The sequence below is a fragment of the Bombina bombina genome, chromosome 3 (assembly GCF_027579735.1).
Source record: "Bombina bombina isolate aBomBom1 chromosome 3, aBomBom1.pri, whole genome shotgun sequence".
NCBI classification, from domain to species: Eukaryota; Metazoa; Chordata; class Amphibia; order Anura; family Bombinatoridae; genus Bombina; species Bombina bombina.
Genome location: NC_069501.1, coordinates 184,310,313 through 184,335,740, shown reverse-complemented (window position 1 = coordinate 184,335,740; position 25,428 = coordinate 184,310,313). Strand labels below are relative to the sequence as shown.

The 25,428-nt window shown below is 34.7% G+C and overlaps 1 protein-coding gene across 1 annotated transcript in view; it reads right to left on the bottom strand.

Annotated features, from left to right (window-relative positions):
- The window catches only part of EPHA6 (EPH receptor A6), a 1,448,913-nt gene that overhangs the window by 1,108,824 nt on the left and 314,661 nt on the right, over window positions 1–25,428 (bottom strand). Inside the window, exon 3 of the mRNA XM_053706041.1 lies at window positions 6,282–6,437. Coding sequence (XP_053562016.1) covers window positions 6,282–6,437 — 156 coding nt within the window. The remainder of the gene's footprint in view (window positions 1–6,281; window positions 6,438–25,428) is intronic.

The following is a 25,428-nucleotide window of genomic DNA, read 5'->3' as shown; positions in this document are numbered from 1 at the left end:
TGGATACCTTAATATGTATCTGTTGGTTTCAAATTTTTGAACAAAGCTACTGAGCCTACTAATTGGCTACTTTATGAATCCCCTGTCTATTTTAGTCATATGTCATTTTTTAAAAAGGTTGCCCACTTTTTAATCAGAAATCCCTGTCTCATAGTCTATTAGTAAACTGTCTCTCTTCATAGCAACAATTATATGGCTAGAACAAACAGGGAGATTTGACAGAGTGACAATTATCAAGATCGGCAGCATTGTTAAAAACTTTAAAGATAGTGTATACACAGTTATACAGAAACATACATAAAGAGAAGCTCTCAACCAGGAATCAAGAAGAAATCAGTAGCATGTTCTATGGTGAGTTACTGCCTGGGAGCAGACTCATTTAGCCCAATTGTGCCTTTTACAGAGGAGAACTTTCCTGAAGAATATTAGTCAGATTCCACCTAGCAAGGTTGGTCCTGCCCGAAATACCAGGCAACCCCCCTCTGAACGAGGAACATGGCAACCCTAGACAATTATTTCAGCCATCTGTGGGCCTCAGCAGTGAATTGCAGTCATATCCCATTAAACACATTGGGTATGGAGTCCACATCTGGACCAACTTTGTAAGGCGGGATCAGACTGATATACTTCAAGAATTTTCCTCTCTGCGAAAAAGCATAATTGGGCTAAAAGAAGCGTCTCCCAGGTGGTTACTCATCATAGAACATGCTTTACCCTTCATTTTTTCACTCTGGCTTCTCCTCTTTCTGACACTGTGCAACATTGGAATAAACATAACTCAACTGCAAGATTAGATACTTCACGGGGCAATAGTTTCTTAATAAATTAGACTTGCAGTGCCTAGATTAGCCAAATTTCCAGAACACCCTAGATTTCCCATGGCCAGCCCCTGGAGACATTTTTCATTATATCCATAGAAACTACTTTACCCTAACAGAACAGACATGGAAGTATATAACATTTACATTAAACATCTTGCAAATATTTTCCTATATGTTATTGTTTTAATTACCATTTTCCCACATTGCTAGTGGTTCTCATGTGTTGGGTACCTCATGTAACTATAGATGTTAATTGCAGGAATGCCCAGTAACAACATTTGGGAAAAAGGTAGGTGAAGAGATAATTAATGAATGTGAAACATAGTCTTGTCTTTACGAGTCCTCTCTGCTACCTTGCAAGCGTCTATGAATCGAGGTCATTGATATATATCAGATATGGAAGTCTATAGGAAATTGGCTGTGAATTCCACTACCATATTTAAGAAAACAGGTTGATTCTAGCATAAGATGCGCATATGAAGTTGATGTAATTAACTCTGATGAATTTCAATATTTGACTGTGAACTTTCCAAAAATGTCTGCTTTGTATTTGTTACCAAAGGTGTATAAGTCTTTGCAGAACCCTCCGGGTTAACCAATTGTGTCTGCTAGGGATTCAATTTTCTCAGGTATAGCAGAATATGTGGATTACCACTTACAGCCTGTGGTACATAATTCATTTTCCTACTTACAGGATTCTACAACCTTGGTTGATAGATTGAAATGTTTTAAACATCTGGCTGACACTTATATATTGGTCAACATGGATGTGGACAGCTTGTATATGGTTATCCCCCATGAGTGTGGGATACAGACTGTCAGGTTTATTACTGTGGGTAATGAATATTATTGAGGCCCTCCCATAGAGTTTATTTTGGAGTTTATGACACATTGTTTGACAAATAATTATTTTAGATTTGAGAGCGATTTTCACTTTCACCCTACCAGTACTGCTATGGGGTTTAACATGGCCTAATTTACGCACATATATATATGTTTTGGCATGAATTGAATATCATGAAACTGCATGAACAGCCCCATGTGAAGTTTTATATTCGCTATATTAATGACTTGTCCCTGATATGGAGTGGGACAGCTGATGAACTAGAGAGATAAGTGCAGATGTTAAATTCATGAGAATCACCAAATTAGAACTGGAAATACAAAATATACATTTCTTGGATTTCAATATTTTTAAAGTGCCTGGCGAGACTGGATGCATATTTGATACTTCACTATATACAAAACCTACCATCAGAAATTCCCTTTTGCTGGCATCTAGCTAACATCCCAGACATATAAAAGTGGGTGGATTATCTCCTCTTAACTCACACGTGTTATCCGGAATAACTCTGAAGCACATTTTTGGGGTTTACAGCTGGAAGAGGTGTGTTCAAGATTATCTTCACATGGATATAAAGAGGTTGACATTAATGAGGCAAGGGCAAATTTGGAAGGGTGTACCCAGGATGAACTATTAAATAAGAAGGATATCGCTCCAACTATTTCTGGGGGATTAAATGTCACTACCACCTTTACAACACAACATAGATAATTGAGGGAAGTTATCTCAAATAGGTGGGATGTGTTAAATACAGACAATAATCTATTGTGTTGGAAATCTGAGCCAAGCAAAGTGATATACCACAGAGCTAGAAACATACAAGATATGCTGGTCAAGACTGACCCTGTTCACTGTTATACCAAAGAAATGTGGTTGATACCCCAACGTATAGGTTGCTACAAGTGTGGGGATTGTGTGAATAGCAATAGTATGATCACTGGTGCATCTTTTCAACACTAACACAAAATGTTCAGAACACACTGATATTAGTTGAAATGCGGAGCATGCTTAAGGGTAGTTGCACTCCCCTGAAATCAATTCAATGTAGCAGTAAAGCAGCACCAAAGTTTCAATGTATCAGCACCAAAGTTTCAATGTATCCATATCTTGTTTATTGGAACATGCCAAAAGACAAACACGACGTTTTGGTTAGAAAACCTTAATCTTAACACATGATTAAGGTTTTCTAACCGAAACGTTGTGTTTGTCTTTTGGCGTGTTCCAATAAACAAGCTGTGGATACATTAAAACTCTGGTGCTGCTTTATTGCTACATTGCATCTTCTCAACACCCCCACTTGAATAAACGGTTCAAGATCCCCCATAGATTGTCGTGCATGAGCACTTTTATGATACACATACTCATCTGTCTGTGTTCTCTGTTCTGTGGGAAAGACCACAACTTCCTTCAGAGATTTTGTAACACACAAGCACAATGTATAAAGTATGAAGTTGATCATTATCAATCATATTTTACCTCTAAGGAGGGGAGGAGACAGAGAAAAAATGCTTTTGCAGACATAAACAAGGTGAATATATATTAGACACTATACAGCCAAGCGGTCTCAACACTTTATTGGATTTTGGGTCTTTGTGGGTTGGATCAATTTGTGGACAATGTGTGTTGATATATATGTTAACTTGTATGGGTGTCTATGAACTGCAACATCAACTATGCTCTAAGATAAACTTCTATAAAATTAACACTGATATGTCTTTTCTGTAAATAACCTAACCACAATAAAGATGTGGATTGTAGTGATGCTGCTAAATTGTTTATTTATTCTCTCATGTTTATAATAATAACATTAAATATTGTGTTTTTTATTATGCTTTTACGTTAATGATAGATGCTGTGGGTTTGCATGAATTGCAATCATGCCTTAATATTAAGCATGTGGTTTATGTTTATAATATGCCAGTAGACATGAGCCACGTAGAAATTGGGGAAGGAGTTTTTGTAGTGTGACAATTATCACGCCCCCATGTATATCTGCTAATGAAAGTTGATTGATGGCTATGATGATAATACATACCCATGGCATGAGCCGATATTGTCACAAGGGGCGTGGACTATTGACTAGGGGAATGGAAACACGGGATTCGGTGTGGCTAACGTAACATATATATATGTTCTATCTGTTAGTAATTTATAAAGTACCAATCGGTAAATCCAAGGTATAGGTATTTTCAGAGAAATAATTAAAAGGTATTACTCTGTAAATTATAAGGTGTAGGTCTCTGGTATCTTCAGAGAACATCCAAAGGCATTACTTGGTAAATTGAAATTTATAGGTCTCTGACATTTCTGAAGAGATAATTATTCTAATATATTCTAACCACATACTCAGAAGTACAGTAAATATATGTATATGGCTTCTTAACAAGAACCTTTACCCGGTTATACTTTCTATCACTGATAAATTTACTGATATAGATTCCTGTGAACATCATTAATAGTGACTATTCTACAGGAGTAAACTATCATGTTTAGGTCTCTTATATTCCAGAGGATTAATTCTTTACCCTACAGTATCAACTCTGATACTGTATTTTTGATCCCCTGCATCACCTTTCATCTAGTGTAACCCATATATTCAAGTTGTTTCTGCTATCCAATTAGCACACAACACAACCCCTCAGAGTCGCCTAGTATTTAGGCATTATTTAGACCTTAGGGGTCTTGTGATCTCATTTGTTCCAATTTACTTACCTTGCCCAGTCTGAGTAGGCATATGCTAAATTTTTATATGATAGATATACCCTTTGTTTTTAACTAACTTAGTAAAAGTTAAGTCTTATAGTTTTTCATCCTTTGCTTTGATTCAATATTTCTATTTAACGTTCATGAGTGCTATCTTTGTACTCTTTCTTCATTTTTTTACTGATTTGTTTTGAATTAATGATCAGAACAAGCACCATCCCCTGTTAAATAATTACTACTAAGTAATCACATATATGGGAACGTTATTTAACTCTGAGTAGTGCCATTGGTATTTCCTTTATAACATGTAACTGTGTATATAAATTGTCCTAGGAGACTAAATGATTTTAACTGGAAACAAGATGAACTAATTGATATGTTTTTGTATCCATTTGATAAAGGTAAAAGTATGTACCAAAATCTCATGGGAATGGAATTTTAATTCTGTGAAATAAACACTATTTTTTACATAATTCTGTGAGTGCAGTCTACTAGAAAACTATGTTACTATGCTTGTTTTTGCTGAAGAAACAACCACATGCCCACTGGTTCTCACAAATTACAAGACTGCACCCTAGAACTAACTACTAACTGTATCCTGTGCCACCCAACTTGATTCCTGAAGCACCCATACTCCCCATCTTCAATAACCAAGACTAATCCTCTGAGCCTTCTTTTTCTGGTAACAGTGGGACTGCTTGTTGAGGAGGATATATAGGACATATTCGAGAACAGTGGGTCAATTCACTAGCAGTCTTCTCTATGCGTGTCAGCCTTCTGCTTCTGCGTTATTCTTTAGAGCCCTTTTCACTAAAGCACACAGACCCCCATATCCATTATTTAGTGAAGGGTGTAACATACAATCCGAACAAACAAGAAAGGCTAAAGATGGCTTTTAGTGAATATATATCACTTTCTACAAAACTGTGTATCTCAAACAAGATTATTTTTAGTCTAAATATTGTTACATTAAATCATTCAAATAAAATAACTGAGGCACTTGTAAAAATAAAATTATTCTCTCTTTCTCTCGCTCTCTCTCTTACAACTATATATAATGTTTAATTTCAGTGTGAGCTACGGTTACAGCAACAGCATTAAAGAACAAATTATTGAAATTCATGTGTACAATTATTACACATAAAGCAATTCAAAATACTACTTTGATAGATAACAAGGATAATATCAATTATATAATGGATGTCTGGAATAAAAAAAAAAAAGACTTGCCTTCATTTTGAGAGAAATATACCCTCTTTACTGAAGGGCCCTTATGCCAATTTGCATGACGATTAAATAGCTTTTTAATTGCCATTAAATTATGCTGGCTAAACTGTGATTTCATGCAAATATTAAGCTGTAATGACATACAGTGAATCATTTAGTAAGATTTAGAACTTGGAACAAAGAGAGACAATTAATTCTAATCCTCAGATTTCACAATATAATGTGTCACTAGGCTGTTTATGAATATGGCCTGGTTGCTTTGTTATCATTTTTTAAATTATGCACAGATGAAGTAGCACATAGAAAATGTGTGGCACCAATAACCCTTGAGCAGAAATATTTCTGCAAAGCTATCTGTGATTTCTTCAATGCATATTTATCAACTATAGGTCTTTGTTCAGTAAAAGGAAAGGTTAGCATTAAACACAGTGATATCAGAGCTTTTCATTCATCGTCTAATATCTCATTCTCATGTAATTAAGTGTTGCATTTTAGGCCTCCTTTTGGAAATTTAAATTAGGACCCATTCACCTTTTGGTTTCAATGGTTTGATGTTCACAGTGCAGAATGCTGCCCTATAAAGATGTATGTATGAACCCTTTGCTGCTTTTTTTAAAAATATATATATATATAAAACAAGAATGTACAGAAAATAGATGGTTTAGAAATTCTCAGACTTAACTTACTTGTGCATGCCATAGCAGCTGGATCTTTCTCTGCTCGAAAGTAACCTTTCTCACATTGACAAACAGTTGTTGCCTCAACATAGGTGAAACTGTGTGGAGGGCATTTAGAACATTTGATGTTCCCAGCAAAAGCCTTGTAGAATCCAGGTCTGCATGCTGCAAAACAAGACAAGACAGTGAATTCTTCCTTCCTTTTCTTTTTTTTTACTTTTACATTGTATTTCATCTGTCATTCTGTAGTGACAGTAAGAGATTCTGGTTAGACACTCTTTGTAAGCTCATTCTGACCTTAGGCAAGACACTTTATCTCCCTGTAACTCAGACAACAAAATTAGATCGTAAATCCTTCTGGGCAGAAGTTCATTATGTCTGCTTTCCTACAATGACAGTAAATAATTGTTAAAATTATAATTCGGCTTTTGGGCCAGCCTGAAACTGAATTTCCCTGAGATTGTGTTTGCATGAGTACTGTTATGCTTATTCTATTCTGAACACTAACATTCACAGCTCTAGAAATGCTACAGATATGCCTTGAAGCATGCATATATTGCAAACTATGGAAACTAAAATATCAAGCAATATAGAACAACAATAATATCTACAACTATATCTGAATGTGAAGCAAAAAAACTAAATTTAGTTTGATCAGACAAGAAAAATGCACAAAAAAGTTAGTTTTGTTGAAAATGTTCTCACCATGTTCAAATAAATGAAAAATACTCAATGGTACTTGGTTATATAGCTTTTGCTTTGCAGTGAGAATGTGTCACGTGGTGTTTTTTCAAGGTCTAATTTAATACTGTATTTTAAATATGGATTATCAGTAAAAAAAGTTATTTATAGATAACAAATGTCTAGCAACATATTGAGTAAGATATTGAAGTATGTGTTTTAAAATGTATCTTAGAGATTACGAGTGTATTGCTATTTAACGCCCCCGTTCGAGCGTAAACAACACTAGATGGAGGCATCGGGTTGCGCTTGTATTACAAGTTTAAAGTAAAAACCTGATGCACATGAAAAAATTATCGCAACCACGTTAACTTCATAGAAGTCAATAGAGCATAAAATTGAGCTGCAAAAAAAAAACAACTAACACCCATACCCGTACGCAAACCCAACCGTGTATAGTCAAGTGCACTAAACCCAACATGAAATATTAATATTTCACATTCCAATGTTCTTCACATAGCAGAATATGTTCTATTCATTCTTAAATACATATTTATACACACATATATACCTGCCTTTTTTGTTCTAACACCTGAGACCTCATATATTTGAGCCCTTAAAACTTTTTAATGCAATATTTTTTTATTTTTTTTTAATTGGACAGTAATTATGAGTGTACCTCTATTGTTAAATGTATTTTTTATATGTTCTGTGCAACTTTTTTGTCTTGCACAAAAGTTAATCAGAGCTCTGAAGTCAGGCTAAATTCGATTGCGCTCAGGTGAACGCATTAACACGTAATATGCAAACTACTACTGATGTGTTCAAAGGGCCGCAATATACCCCTTATTGGTTGCGTGCTCATAATCTAGACCTTCGTATGGTGATATCTTAATAGGGTGGGTTGTGAAGAGCATTTTTAGTGATAATGGGCTAGTGCAGAGAGTTGATTAGAGATTAGGGGGTGTTGCAATAGAGAGATCAGTCCTTTTGAATTTTATGGATGCTTGTACAATAAGCTTCCTGGCAAGCAGTGGACAAAAGTAAAAAATGTAAAGGTAGATTGTAGATAAAACTGGCAAATTAAATATCAAATTTATGCTAAAAATTTTGTTTACTATGTTTAATTTAAAAAAAAAAAACTTTAAGTAAACCTCACGAGTATGAAAATTATGAAAGTAAAAGTTCTATTTTGTCATTTATTCTACAAATAGCCATGCTTATCTGATATCCATCCCATTAAACCAGGCATACATGAGTTTTTTCCCTCTTCTAGAGCTAATTAACAGCAATTTAGTTATTTGCGTATTATAACAAAGCTATACAGTATAGATCTAAACAAACATAAAACAGTAGCATTTCAAACAGATTATTCCATTGTATAAGCTCATGCCACATATCTAATTTGTTATACTGAATACAAATCATATTAATTCTAACTTTGTTGATAAGGTAGTATTTACTATTTATCATGTTGCAGATATAAGGATGATGCACTTTTCTAACTGTCATATCCCACATAATTGCAATAAAATGAGATGGCATGACAACCTAAATGTCATGAAATGAGAGCTCTAATATATCCTCTCCAACAACTAACTCATGAGTAGGTGAGGAATCTACTAACTTTTTAGATTATAAGTCTCCAGCAATAAGGCAATTATCAATGTAATACTAATAACATTAACGAGGAAGGGAACATATCAAGAAACTTTAAAAGGTGGAATTGAGGAGTAGGAAGGAAATTAGAGAAGGAAAAGATATGGGGGAAATAAAAGTAGGGGTAGAAAAGAAAACATTATGAAAAGATATGAGCACACAAGGTCAAACGCAAACACAAGGTCAAAGAGAGAAAGAAAAACAAGGAAAATGTATAAATCTACAGGAGCAGAACCAGAAAAACAGATGGTTGTGAGAAAAGAGAAAGATGTAAAGAAATAAGAGCATTGCATTTACAACGGCAAATATAGAAGGGATATAAATATATTGTAAGGTTTACAAATATTTATTTACAAATATGGTAGTTAATAAATACTCACATGGTAAATATGCTATTTGTTTTAGCCAAATAAATATTTACTGCTAGGGATTAACAATTGTCTGTTATGGCTTTTAAATAGAAGCGTTAATGTCCAACCTAAAATTTAGTCTACCTATTCAAATGTTTTGATTACCCAACTGCCCCTCTTTTAATAAATATTATATTTGATTTAAATTATTCGAAAAAAATAAAATGGAGAAAAAATATCTGAATACAGCATTGGTAGTGATAGATTAATGATGATTTAATTAGTGGATAAATAATGGTTATGGTGCCGTTAGGCTAGTTCAAAAGTATAAGGCATGCTTCAATCAATTAAAGGATACAGCCAACCACAGATTCTTGAAGTTTACTCCTGCTTCTTAATCTTTGATTATATTACATATCAGTATGCAAAGCTTCTTTCATAACTACTGAAATATTATTTTTGATTCAGATGTTTTTTTCAAGTTCTGTAGTATTATTATTTATTTGTATAGCACTGATAAAATCCATAGTAGTAATATAGTAGACATGTGCGGTTCGTTTCGGATTAATTCGGAAATTCGGTAAATTCGGTAAATTCGGAGATTCGGATCGATTCGGATTTCCGAATTAAAATACTTCCGAATCTACCGAATGAATCCGAAATAGCTGCCGTATCTCCGAATAAATCCGAATTAGCTCGTTAAGATTCGGCATTTCCCCATAGGAAACAATGGGAGTTTCGGCTGAAAAAAAACTAACACCGCAGCCCCATTGTTTCCTATGGGGAAACACTAAGTCTGCACCTAACACCCTAACATGTACCCCGAGTCTCTAAACACCCCTAATCTAACACTTATTAACCCCTAATCTGCTGCCTCCGCTATCGCTGACACCTGCATTATTTTATTAACCCCTAATCTGCCGACCCGATATCGCCGCCGCCTACATTATAACTATTAACCCCTAATCTGCTGTCCCTAACACCGCCGACCCCTACATTATAGTTATTAACCCCTAATCTGCCCCCCCCAACGTCGCCGCAATCTAACTACAAGTATTAACCCCTAATCTGCCGACCGAATATCGCCGCCGCCTACATTATAACTATTAACCCCTAATCTGCTGTCCCTAACACCGCCGACCCCTACATTATAGTTATTAACCCCTAATCTGCCTCCCCCAACGTCGCCGCAATCTAACTACAAGTATTAACCCCTAATCTGCCGACCCGATATCGCCGCCGCCTACATTATAGCTATTAACCCCTAATCTGCTGTCCCTAACACCGCCGACCCCTACATTATAGTTATTAACCCCTAATCTGCCTCCCCCAACGTCGCCGCAATCTAACTACAAGTATTAACCCCTAATCTGCCGACCGCAAATCGCCGCCGCCTACATTATAACTATTAACCCCTAACCTGCTGTCCCTAACACCGCCGACCCCTACATTATAGTTATTAACCCCTAATCTGCCTCCCCCAACGTCGCCGCAATCTAACTACAAGTATTAACCCCTAATCTGCCGACCGCAAATCGCCGCCACTATAATAAATGTATTAACCCCTAAACCGCCGCACTCCCGCCTCGCAAACACTATAATACATTTTATTAACCCCTAATCTGCCCTCTCTAACATCGCCGCCAACTACCTACAATTATTAACCCCTAATCTCCCGCCCCCATCGTCGCCGCTACTATAATAAGGTTATTAACCCCTAAAGCTAAGTCTAACCCTAACACTAACACCCACTAACTTAAATATAATTTAAATAAAACGAAATAAGTTTACTATAGTTAAATAAATTAATCCTATTTAAAACTAAAGACTTACCTGTAAAATAAACCCTAATATAGCTGCAATATAACTAATAGTTACTTTGTAGCTATTTTAGCATTTATATTTATTTTACAGGCAACTTTGTATTTATTTTAACTAGGTACAATAGTTATTAAATAGTTAATAACTATTTAATAACTACCTAGCTAAAATAAATACAAATTTACCTGTAAAATAAATCCTAACCTAAGTTACACTAACACCTAACACTACACTATCATTAAATTAACTAAATAAATGAATCATATTTAAAACAAAATACTTACCTGTAAAATAAACCCTAATATAGCTGCAATATAACTAATAGTTACATTGTAGCTATTTTAGCATTTATATTTATTTTACAGACAACTTTGTATTTATTTTAACTAGGTACAATAGCTATTAAATAGTTATTGACTAATTAATAGCTACCTAGTTAAAATAATTACAAAATTACCTGTAAAATAAATCCTAACCTAAGTTACAATTAAACCTAACACTACACTGTCATTAAATAAATTAACTACAATTATCTACAATTAAATAAACTAAAGTACAAAACCCCCCCACTAAATTACAAAAAAAAACAAACACTAAATTACAAAAAATAAAAAAATATTACAAGAATTTTAAACTAATTACACCTAATCTAAGCCCCCTAATAAAATAACAAAGCCCCCCAAAATAAAAAAAATGCCCTACCCTATACTAAATTACAAAAGTTAACAGCTCTATTACCTTACCAGCCCTGAACAGGGCCCTTTGCGGGGCATGCCCCAAAGAAAACAGCTCTTTTGCCTGTAAAAAAAAAACACAATCCCCCCCCCACATTACAACCCACCACCCACATACCCCTACTCTAACCCAAACCCCCCTTAAATAAACCTAACACTACCCCCCTGAAGATCTCCCTACCTTGAGTCGTGTTCACCCAGCCGGGCCGAAGTCTTCATCCGATGGGGCAGAAGAGTACATCCAGACCGACAGAAGTCTTCATCCAAGCGGGGCAAGAAGAGGTCTTCCATCCATCATACAAGTACCAAAATACAAACAAACACTAAATTACCAAAAATAATAAAATATTACAATAATTTTAAACTAATTACACCTAATCTAAGCCCCCTACTAGCTATTAATATAGCTTCAATATAACTAATAGTTACATTGTAGCTATTTTAGGATTTATATGTATTTTACAGGCAACTTTGTATTTATTTTAACTAGGTACAATAGTTATTAAATAGTTAATAACTATTTAATAACTACCTAGCTAAAATAAATACAAATTTACCTGTAAAATAAATCATAACCTAAGTTACAATTACACCTAACACTACACTATCATTAAATTAACTAAATAAATGAATCCTATATAAAACTAAAGACTTACCTGTAAAATAAACCCTAATATAGCTGCAATATAACTAATAGTTACATTGTAGCTATTTTAGCATTTATATTTATTGTACAGGCAACTTTGTATTCATTTTAACTAGGTTCAATAGCTATTAAATAGATATTGACTATTTAATAGCTACCTAGTTAAAATAATTACAAAATTACCTGTAAAATAAATCCTAACCTAAGTTACAATTAAACCTAACACTACACTATCATTAAATAAATTAACTACAAGTACCTACAATTAAATGCAATTAAAAAAACTAAACTAAAGTACAAACCCCCCCCCACTAAATTACAAAAAATAAAAAAATATTACAAGAATTTTAAACTAATTACACCTAATCTAAGCCCCCTAATAAAATAACAAAGCCCCCCAAAATAAAAAAAATGCCCTAACCTATACTAAATTACAAAAGTTAACAGCTCTATTACCTTACCAGCCCTGAACAGGGCCCTTTGCGGGGCATGCCCCAAAGAAAACAGCTCTTTTGCCTGTAAAAAAAACCCACAATCCCTCCCCCCACATTACAACCCACCACCCACATACCCCTACTCTAACCCAAACCCCCCTTAAATAAACCTAACACTACCCCCCTGAAGATCTCCCTACCTTGAGTCGTGTTCACCCAGCCGGGCCGAAGTCTTCATCCGATGGGGCAGAAGAGGACATCCAGACCGGCAGAAGTCTTCATCCAAGCGGGGCAAGAAGAGGTCTTCCATCCATCAGAAAAGTACAAAAAAACAAACAAACACTAAATTAGCAAAAATAATAAAATATTACAATAATTTTAAACTAATTACACCTAATCTAAGCCCCATACTAGCTATTAATATAGCTACAATATAACTAATAGTTACATTGTAGCTATTTTAGGATTTATATTTATTTTACAGGCAACTTTGTATTTATTTTAACTAGGTACAATAGCTATTAAATAGTTAATAACTACCTAGCTAAAATAAATACAAATTTACCTGTAAAATAAACCCTAACCTAAGTTACAATTACACCTAACACTACACTGTCATTAAATTAACTAAATAAATTAATCCTATATAAAACTAAATACTTACCTGTAAAATAAACCCTAATATAGCTACAATATAACTAATAGTTACATTGTAGCTATTTTAGCATTTATATTTATTTTACAGGCAACTTTGTATTTATTCTAACTAGGTACAATAGCTATTAAATAGTTATTGACTAATTAATAGCTACCTAGTTAAAATAATTACAAAATTACCTGTAAAATAAATCCTAACCTAAGTTACTATTAAACCTAACACTACACTATCATTAAATAAATTAACTACAAGTACCTACAATTAAATACAATGAAATAAACTAAACTAAAGTAAAAAAAAAACAAACACTAAATTACAAAAAATAAAAAAATATTACAAGAATTTTAAACTAATTACACCTAATCTAAGCCCCCTAATAAAATAACAAAGCCCCCCAAAATAAAAAAAATGCCCTACCCTATACTAAATTACAAAAGTAATCAGCTCTATTACCTTACCAGCCCTTAAAAGGGCCTTTTGCGGGGGCATGCCCCAAAGAAAACAGCTCTTTTGCCTGTAAAAAAAACACAATCCCCCCCCCACATTACAACCCACCACCCACATACCCCTACTCTAACCCAAACCCCCCTTAAATAAACCTAACACTACCCCCCTGAAGATCTCTCTACCGTGTCTTCACCCAGCGGGCCGAAGTCTTCATCCGATGGGGCAGAAGAGGACATCCAGACCGGCAGAAGTCTTCATCCAAGCGGGGCAAGAAGAGGTCTTCCATCCATCAGAAGTCTTGATCCAGGCGGCATCTTCTCTGTTCATCCATCCGGAGCGGAGCGGCAGCATCCTGAAGACATCCCACGCAGAGCATCCTCTTCTTTCTTGATCCGACGACTAGGTGACTGTACCTTTAAGTGACGTCATCCAAGATGGCGTCCCTTGAATTCCGATTGGCTGATAGGATTCTATCAGCCAATCGGAATTAAGGTAGGAAAAATCTGATTGGCTGATTTAATCAGCCAATCAGATTCAAGTTCAATCCGATTGGCTGATGGAATCAGCCAATCAGATTGACCTCGCATTCTATTGGCTGTTCCGATCAGCCAATAGAATGCGAGCTCAATCTGATTGGCTGATTGGATCAGCCAATCGGATTGAACTTGAATCTGATTGGCTGATTGAATCAGCCAATCAGATTTTTCCTACCTTAATTCCGATTGGCTGATAGAATCCTATCAGCCAATCGGAATTCAAGGGACGCCATCTTGGATGACGTCACTTAAAGGTACAGTCACCTAGTCGTCGGATCAAGAAAGAAGAGGATGCTCTGCGTGGGATGTCTTCAGGATGCTGCCGCTCCGCTCCGGATGGATGAACAGAGAAGATGCCGCCTGGATCAAGACTTCTGATGGATGGAAGACCTCTTCTTGCCCCGCTTGGATGAAGACTTCTGCCGGTCTGGATGTCCTCTTCTGCCCCATCGGATGAAGACTTCGGCCCGCTGGGTGAAGACACGGTAGAGAGATCTTCAGGGGGGTAGTGTTAGGTTTATTTAAGGGGGGTTTGGGTTAGAGTAGGGGTATGTGGGTGGTGGGTTGTAATGTGGGGGGGGGGGTATTGTGTTTTTTTTTACAGGCAAAAGAGCTGTTTTCTTTGGGGCATGCCCCCGCAAAAGGCCCTGTTCAGGGCTGGTAAGGTAATAGAGCTGTTAACTTTTGTAATTTAGTATAGGGTAGGGCATTTTTTTATTTTGGGGGGCTTTGTTATTTTATTAGGGGGCTTAGATTAGGTGTAATTAGTTTAAAATTCTTGTAATTTTTTTTATTTTTTGTAATTTAGTGTTTGTTTTTTTTGTACTTTAGTTTAGTTTATTTCATTGTATTTAATTGTAGGTACTTGTAGTTAATTTATTTAATGATAGTGTAGTGTTAGGTTTAATAGTAACTTAGGTTAGGATTTATTTTACAGGTAATTTTGTAATTATTTTAACTAGGTAGCTATTAATTAGTCAATAACTATTTAATAGCTATTGTACCTAGTTAAAATAAATACAAAGTTGCCTGTAAAATAAATATAAATGCTAAAATAGCTACAATGTAACTATTAGTTATATTGTAGCTATATTAGGGTTTATTTTACAGGTAAGTATTTAGTTTTATATAGGATTAATTTATTTAGTTAATTTAATGACAGTGTAGTGTTAGGTGTAATTGTAACTTAGGTTAGGGTTTATTTTACAGGTAAATTTGTATTTATTTTAGCTAGGTAGTTATTAACTATTTAATAGCTATTGTACCTAGTTAAAATAAATACAAAGTTGCCTGTAAAATAAATATAAATCCTAAAATAGCTACAATGTAACTATTAGTTATATTGTAGCTATATTAATAGCTAGTAGGGGGCTTAGATTAGGTGTAATTAGTTTAAAATTATTGCAATATTTTATTATTTTTGCTAATTTAGTGTTTGTTTGTTTGTTTTTTTGTACTTTTCTGATGGATGGAAGACCTCTTCTTGCCCCGCTTGGATGAAGACTTCTGCCAGTCTGGATGTCCTCTTCTGCCCCATCGGATGAAGACTTCGGCCCGGCTGGGTGAACACGACTCAAGGTAGGGAGATCTTCAGGGGGGTAGTGTTAGGTTTATTTAAGGGGGGTTTGGGTTAGAGTAGGGGTATGTGGGTGGTGGGTTGTAATGTGGGGGGGGGGGATTGTGTTTTTTTTTACAGGCAAAAGAGCTGTTTTCTTTGGGGCATGCCCCGCAAAAGGCCCTGTTCAGGGCTGGTAAGGTAATAGAGCTGTTAACTTTTGTAATTTAGTATAGGGTAGGGCATTTTTTTTATTTTGGGGGGGCTTTGTTATTTTATTAGGGGGCTTAGATTAGGTGTAATTAGTTTAAAATTCTTGTAATATTTTTTTATTTTTTGTAATTTAGTGGGGGGGGGTTGTACTTTAGTTTAGTTTTTTAATTGTATTTAATTGTAGGTACTTGTAGTTAATTTATTTAATGATAGTGTAGTGTTAGGTTTAATTGTAACTTAGGTTAGGATTTATTTTACAGGTAATTTTGTAATTATTTTAACTAGGTAGCTATTAAACAGTAAATATCTATTTAATAGCTATTGTACCTAGTTAAAATAAATACAAAGTTGCCTGTACAATAAATATAAATGCTAAAATAGCTACAATGTAACTATTAGTTATATTGCAGCTATATTAGGGTTTATTTTACAGGTAAGTCTTTAGTTTTATATAGGATTCATTTATTTAGTTAATTTAATGATAGTGTAGTGTTAGGTGTAATTGTAACTTAGGTTATGATTTATTTTACAGGTAAATTTGTATTTATTTTAGCTAGGTAGTTATTAAATAGTTATTAACTATTTAATAGCTATTGTACCTAGTTAAAATAAATACAAAGTTGCCTGTAAAATAAATATAAATCCTAAAATAGCTACAATGTAACTATTAGTTATATTGAAGCTATATTAATAGCTAGTAGGGGGCTTAGATTAGGTGTAATTAGTTTAAAATTATTGTAATATTTTATTATTTTTTGTAATTTAGTGTTTGTTTGTATTTTGGTACTTGTATGATGGATGGAAGACCTCTTCTTGCCCCGCTTGGATGAAGACTTCTGCCGGTCTGGATGTCCTCTTCTGCCCCATCGGATGAAGACTTCGGCCCGGCTGGGTGAACACGACTCAAGGTAGGGAGATCTTCAGGGGGGTAGTGTTAGGTTTATTTAAGGGGGGTTTGGGTTAGAGTAGGGGTATGTGGGTGGTGGGTTGTAATGTGGGGGGGGGGATTGTGTTTTTTTTTTTACAGGCAAAAGAGCTGTTTTCTTTGGGGCATGCCCCGCAAAGGGCCCTGTTCAGGGCTGGTAAGGTAATAGAGCTGTTAACTTTTGTAATTTAGTATAGGGTAGGGCATTTTTTTTATTTTGGGGGGCTTTGTTATTTTATTAGGGGGCTTAGATTAGGTGTAATTAGTTTAAAATTCTTGTAATATTTTTTTATTTTTTGTAATTTAGTGTTTGTTTTTTTTTGTAATTTAGTGGGGGGGTTTTGTACTTTAGTTTATTTAATTGTAGATAATTGTAGGTACTTGTAGTTAATTTATTTAATGACAGTGTAGTGTTAGGTTTAATTGTAACTTAGGTTAGGATTTATTTTACAGGTAATTTTGTAATTATTTTAACTAGGTAGCTATTAATTAGTCAATAACTATTTAATAGCTTTTGTACCTAGTTAAAATAAATACAAAGTTGCCTGTAAAATAAATATAAATGCTAAAATAGCTACAATGTAACTATTAGTTATATTGCAGCTATATTAGGGTTTATTTTACAGGTAAGTATTTTGTTTTAAATATGATTCATTTATTTAGTTAATTTAATGATAGTGTAGTGTTAGGTGTTAGTGTAACTTAGGTTAGGATTTATTTTACAGGTAAATTTGTATTTATTTTAGCTAGGTAGTTATTAAATAGTTAATAACTATTTAATAACTATTGTACCTAGTTAAAATAAATACAAAGTTGCCTGTAAAATAAAAATAAATGCTAAAATAGCTACAATGTAACTATTAGTTATATTGCAGCTATCTTAGGGTTTATTTTACAGGTAAGTCTTTAGTTTTAAATATGATTCATTTATTTAACTATAGTAAACTTATTTCGTTTTATTTAAATTATATTTAAGTTAGGGGGTGTTAGTGTTAGGGTTAGACTTAGCTTTAGGGGTTAATAACCTTATTATAGTAGCGGCGACGATGGGGGCGGGAGATTAGGGGTTAATAATTGTAGGTAGGTAGCGGCGATGTTAGGGAGGGCAGATTAGGGGTTAATAAAATGTATTATAGTGTTTGCGAGGCGGGAGTGCGGCGGTTTAGGGGTTAATACATTTATTATAGTGGCGGCGATTTGCGGTCGGCAGATTAGGGGTTAATACTTGTAGTTAGATTGCGGCGACGTTGGGGGAGGCAGATTAGGGGTTAATAACTATAATGTAGGGGTCGGCGGTGTTAGGGACAGCAGGTTAGGGGTTAATAGCTATAATGTAGGCGGCGGCGATATTCGGTCGGCAGATTAGGGGTTAATACTTGTAGTTAGATTGCGGCGACGTTGGGGGAGGCAGATTAGGGGTTAATAACTATAATGTAGGGGTCGGCGGTGTTAGGGACAGCAGATTAGGGGTTAATAGCTATAATGTAGGCGGCGGCGATATCGGGTCGGCAGATTAGGGGTTAATACTTGTAGTTAGATTGCGGCGACGTTGGGGGAGGCAGATTAGGGGTTAATAACTATAATGTAGGGGTCGGCGGTGTTAGGGACAGCAGATTAGGGGTTAATAGCTATAATGTAGGTTGCGGCGATATCCGATCGGCAGATTAGGGGTTAAATAATGTTATTATAGGGTTTGCGATGTGGGGGGGGCCTCGGTTTAGTGGTTCATAGGTAGTTTATGGGTGTTAGTGACTTAGTGTACTAAATGGGTGTTAGTGTACTAAAAACATACCGAATTTCGGAACGGAATAGAACCGAATTCAGCCGAATCCGAATAAATCCGAAACGAATTTATTCGGATCCGAATAAATCCGAAACGAATTTATTCAAATTTTGCCGAATCAGATTCGATCCGAAACGAAATTCTAAAAGTCCGAATCGATCCGAACCGAAAACGAACCGAATTTTTTAGCGGTGCACATGTCTATAATATAGCAATAAGGAGATATAATAGAGATATAGCAGACAGAAAATTATAGAATATTAAAGATTATGGGCTTTGCATGAAAATTTAGACAACTGATATTGGACAAGTATAAAAATATAGTAGAACAAAAACACACCTCCCCTCTCCATGTACGCTATTGTGTGGACTATTAAGATTCTACTTACTTGTGACTTCCTCTGATGCCTTTTGACCAGCAATGATAGTTTTTTATAATTATGTTTGTAATTGAATTAGTGTAGCATGAGCTACCTACATTGTATGTAGCACTGCAGATATAAAGGTGCATTAACAAATAGGTGAGCACAAAGATCTGCCTTTTATGTAGTAATAAAACCAATAACTCAACAAACACTTTAACTAGTCTTAAAAGCCATGAACAATGTGATTACAGATATTTTATTTTCAGAGATTGCAAATAAATATAAGGCAATATATAGGTGACAATTACATGTTTGGCAAACATTTTGTTATAAAAACTACAGTTACTCTGAGAGGAATAACCTAAACATGCCCATATTATTTTGGACTGGTTCATCCTGGGGTGTATGGCCAGATTATAGTCTGTGGTTACAGTCTCAGCCCTTCAGTTTGTTGGATGTTCTCTACAGGGGCCTTCATTTTTTCTGGCTAACAACTGGGAAAGTTAATGTATTTGGCAGAGTAACAGTTAGGGGACAAACAGCCAAAAAAAGCTAAGTATCTGAGATTATAGCCATAGTAAAAAGCTGTTGGCAATGCAAATATTCTGGTGAATCAGTGGCATTCTTTAGAATACCTATGCTCTTACAAATGGCTCAAAATATAGAGTTAATGATGATTTATAATAAATGATAGGCTTTATATTTTCAAATTGACTTATGTAAAATGCTACCTCCATTTCATCGACGTGTACCTTCTTCAAATGTTCCTTGTGTCTATTATGCGATGATCATGTGATCTTTAAAAAGTAAATAAGTAAATTATTTCACTTGTAAAGTTACTGGCCTAGGTTCAATAAAACTCATTCAGGATTCATAAAAATTCATAGCTTTGTCAGAGCAATGAATAGTGAGTTCAGCTCTACTGAAATCAATAAAGCTACTTCTATCTCACAACCATTAACTTCTTGCCACATAGAATGAGCAATAAAATAAAAACGAGACAAACTTGTCAGCTCTGTAATAGCGAGACATGTCCATGAGTCAGGTAAAAATGTTAGACCTTGCCTCAAGAACACCATGAAAAGCACATTATATAATAAGCCTTTCATTTGATTCTGAGATTTCTGGGATAAAGTTTGTTCTGTCCAGTGAAACTTATTTTCCATAACAATGAGGAATTATTTTAGAGCAACAACTGTTACAGTTGTAAAAGTTGATTTTCTGCATTGCTATCAGTTCTCATTTGGGACCTGATGATCTAATGTTCTCCCCTCTGGTGAAATTTTTTAACAGGCCTTATCAATCCATCAAAGAAATTTAGAAGGAACATTTTAGATTAAAAGCTGTGCAGGTTTCTGGATGTGAAGGAGAGACAACTACATTGCAATATACTGCTAAAAAAAGCCCCAGAGATTTTGTGTGATTTCTCTTCATGCCAGTGAGTTTTTGACTATCAGGTCCTTGATGTGTGAGACATCATGTATTGAGGCATTTAACACAGCTACATATGTTAATGGAAGAAACGCCATCTTGTGATAGGCTGGAAAAGATAGAGGGGAAAAAAAACCCAATGAATATGTAACATCATCTTGCTTGAATTAGACCCCTCAGCAGCAGAGTCTTTTCATCTAGCCTAATATCTTTGCATTCAGTGGCGGTATGCTCCAATATTAGTTTAATTTTGGAAAGATATGTAATATTAAGGGGGTTCTTGAATTTGTTGAGATGTAGTAGCTGTAGTGTAGTAGGTACATTCTTTCCATGGAGACTTTATCGTTCATAATAAAAGTTATGATGTATTTACAATAAAAATACCTTAAAGAAAAAAAAAACATCAAAAGGAGACTATAAAAAAAATAAAATAGAAAAATGTAATTTATTCAAAGAACTATATTCCCATAAATAATAATGTAATAAAGCTATCACAGGTGTCATGTGTATAGAGATTGTAATATAGGATGTTTTATAAGTATTTGGGAGAAAGTCTTGATTAATTTAGTATTTTCAATCTTAGTTGAGGTGCACACATAAATCATAGTTAGTAATTATGCTAACAGCAACATGTCATTTTCCTAATTAGTGAATGCTACTTATGCTGAACTCTCATGTTTGGGTTTGAATATTCTTATGGAAAAAACAGCAATACAAAATTAATGCAATGCACATGCTTTATACATTAGTATATTAATATACAAGTGCACCAACACAAGTGGAAATGAGGAAGTCAATTTGATTTTATTAATTAACAATAGGCAATTTATTTGTTGCTTTTTCTTTTGCTTACTTTGTCATTGGCTTAATGAGAATTGATTAATGTACCTTACTGAGAAACAGACAAGAACGTAATTCTGTGTACATTGCTTTTTTTTTCTTGTCAGACATTGGAAATTCAGATGTTATATTTAGCCCTGATATCTATCCGATTTCTCTAAACTCTCCTAGACAAGTCTATTACTTTACTTCCTAAAGTCTTTGGCTTCTGTATGCTCACACAACAGCTGTCATCCACTAGTTTCTACCAATCACTTCTTAGTTTGAAAGACATTCATTTGCATATTCTTGTACATTTTATTAGTTGTACCCCTGTTTAGCACTGCACGATATGTTCATGCCTTACAAATAATGGCTAATAATAATAATAATAATAATAATAAAAAGAAGAACATATAAGTAAAGTAGCAATAAATAAATAATTTAGCTTTCATTCTTGTCACTAATCCTATCTAAAAACTAATTTTAACACTACAATTGCAAGATACTTCAAAAAAAGTGCCTTGAATATAAATATGAGACATCTAGTAATGTGTGTATTTTCCACATATGAAGCTGATTTAAAGCAGGAAAAAGTAGGGTTTGGAGAAATACTGCATGACAAATTAACCTCTACAACACTAGTATTAAGCAATGTGGGGAGTTGCATGTATATTTTGGACATTAGGTTTAACCCTTTCACTGTTGCAATGGCCGTAACTTAATAAAACACTATATTGCAAACAATATAACCAACTTGATACCCTTTTAAATTGATTAACCCTGAATTCATCAAAATGCCGTAAACTGCATTAGCCCCTAATAAAATGTAACCCGACACCTTCATTTTAAGTGTATCTCTTTCCTCTTCCAATGTAAAAACTGCCCTACCCAAAGCATTCCCCTAAAACACTCTCCATCCACATGATCCCCATGTCATTCATATCTGGTTCTTTTTCTTTATATTTTCCAATTTCAAAATGAGTTATAGAACACAATTCTATATGTTAACCCCTTTACTATTTCAGAAAAAACCTTGCCCAAAGTACCGGAGAAATGTTAGCATTTTTTCTATCACTCTGTTTAACCAGAAATAGAGCCTTTGGGGCCGATTTAACAATGTGTGAGCAGACATGATCTGCTGTAGCGGATCATGTCCGCTGCACATCGATAAATACCTACAGCATACAGCCCTGAGGCTGCAAATTGCTGGTGCAATGATAAATGCTGACAGCGTATACTGTCGGCATTTATCAATGTGCAGGGGACATGATACGCTACATCATATCATGTCTTCTCGCATTATGATAAATCTACCCCTTAGTGACAGCAGCATACTTTTTGTATCACCTGTCATGATTGGGTTAAAAATCTAAAATTAGCCCTTTATAGTACTAAAAACTAATATCTGTAGCTCATGAGATTCATCTTTTTCCACAACATTGTGAGAATATATATATATATATATATATATATATATATATATATATATATATATATATATATATATATATAGTATATATATTCAGTATATATATATGTATATATATTATATATGTAATACTAATAATTTACTTTGGACAATTCTTAACACATTTAACACACACACAGCATCCTGGCAGTGGCAATACATAGTTTAATTAAGTCAATGAATGAGTCTAAATAAAAATGAAAAGTTTATATCTTTGAGAAGCACAGCCATACCAGGGCAGCATGCAAACAAAGTGAACTTAAAGATCCTGTTTTCCTTTCCTGACCTCAGTGACCTGACGTTCTGGTCTGATAGCTGTAGAAGATAACTCCCCAGCAGCTAACATAAATTAGCAGGCAGGGAGGAGCACACGTGACCTACTGCTCCATTAGACAGCGTGCCTAAATCTGTTAGAACTTAGCACGCAGTTACAGTTAACTCTGTGTCTACCAACAAGGGTTGCAGCATGTTTCACAGCAGCAGCACCCTCTGGCAGACACAGGATAAAAACAAATAAAGCAAAATTTTGTTTAGAAGGGGAGGAAGGCCATACTAATACAAACTGTATTCCTTCAAAGCTAAATAGGGGCACGGGGAAGGGGGCAGTGGGATGTTTACATACCTAATAGCAGCTAACTAATACACAGCTTCTATGGGCTGGGTTGGGCTATGGGCTGGGTTGTGGGAGGCGCTGCAGGCAGAAAGTAGAAAGGGCTTTTTGAGTATACTTCTATCTATTGCACGTGCGGGGCCATAGATAGATAGAAGTAAAATGGCAACAAAAAAAAGTAGACAAAACTGCAGTGGAGCCTGTAGGAAAATAGACAAAACTGCAGTGGAGCCTGTAGAAAAATATATATTTATTCAGACAAAAAAGTTTTATTTATTTAATTACTTATTTTTTTTTTATTTCTTTCTAACTCTTTTTTTATTGCTGGGGTTCAAGGGGTTCACGTGCTCATGTGCTCCTATAGATGAGCATCCACTGTGTGTAACTCAAAACTGTCAAGGAAAACATGGCTGAGGGGGCAACCCTATGACCAATCCTCTATAAAGCAAACACAAAAAGAGCCATGAAATTGCAAGCTTTTGAAAAGGGGCAGCACTGCAGTGACTGTAAGACCCAGAGCTAATCAGTAATGTTACTACCTGGTGGCGTCATTGCATTCTCGGAACCCAGACAACAAAATATCTTGAGCAGGGCCTGACACCATAGCAGCTTTGCAAGTTTTAAATATTCCAAGGCCTTTCCAGGGCACTTTTACATACATATACAAAAGCAGATAAAATGCATTTATTCAACAAACTATTTTATATAGCGGTGAAATTTCTTGAATGTAAAGTATGAGGTTTTTTTTTTTTTTCTGGTGGTGGAGAGTCTAACAAAGGTTTTATTAAAACTATATATAAAGTTATATAAAGGTGCTGGTATTAAAAATATTATTTTCTTCTTCATTTTTATATTTCATTCTTTTATTGAGAAATTGATGTACATGTTGCTGAATAAGAGAGAAGTGGATTCTACAAATGTAATATAAGAATGGATGTGGTATGCAGTTAACAATATGGTAGTAGTCAAGAAAATGTACCTTTCTATATGTATAATTAGTTGTATTTGAAATATATATCATGTTACTTTGAATGCAACTAAGTGTGCCATATGTTCACCAAAGGACTGGTCTGCTAACATGACTGGTTCTTCCAAGAAAAGTGAGTGTTCATTTGGTTTAGTATTTTAGCAATAAGAAGCTTTAAAAAAAAATAACAACATACTATAGTAGAAAATGGAAAGTTTACAAATAAATAGAAAAACATCTTTAAAAAAACATGCACACACAGACCTCTAGAAATACCACAATCAATAACCTTGTGAATGTTAGCTTGACAGACACTACTGCCACTTCCATCTTGCTCTAGGACATAATTTACTGAAAATGGCAAGTGGATTTGGAGGCAAATAATAAAGAAGCCTGGAAATAATAGTATTTATCCTCAAAATGAAAAAGACCAGGGAATAACAAAATAACAGATATGTTGTGCTACAGTATGTACCAAGTATCAACATTATTTTGTTAAAGGGACAGTCTACACCAGAATTTTTATTGTTTAAAAAGATAGATAATCCCTTTATTACCCATTCTCTAGTTTTGCACAACCAACACAGTTATACAAATATAATTTTTACCTCTGTGATTACCTTGTTTTTAAGCCTCTGCAAACTGCCCCCTTATTTGAGTTCTTTTGAAAGACTTGCATTTTAGCCAATCAGAGCTAGCTCACCTGAACTCCACATGCGTGAGCACAGTGTTATCTGTATGGCACACATGAACTAACACCCTTTAGTGGTGAAAAACTGTCAAAATGCCCTGAGAGAAGAGGCGGCTTTCAAGGGCTTAGAAATTAGCATATGAACCTCCTAGGTTTAGCTTTCAACTAAGAATACCAAGAGAGCAAAGCAAAATTGGTGAAAAAAGTAAATTGGAAATTTGTTTAAAATGACATTCCCTATCTGAATAATGAAAGTTTATTTTGGACTATACTGTCCCTTTAAGAATTAGTAAGAAAGCACATTTTTTAGATTTGTTTTGATTTAACCCATAATGTCTGATTAAATATATGTAGAGCACA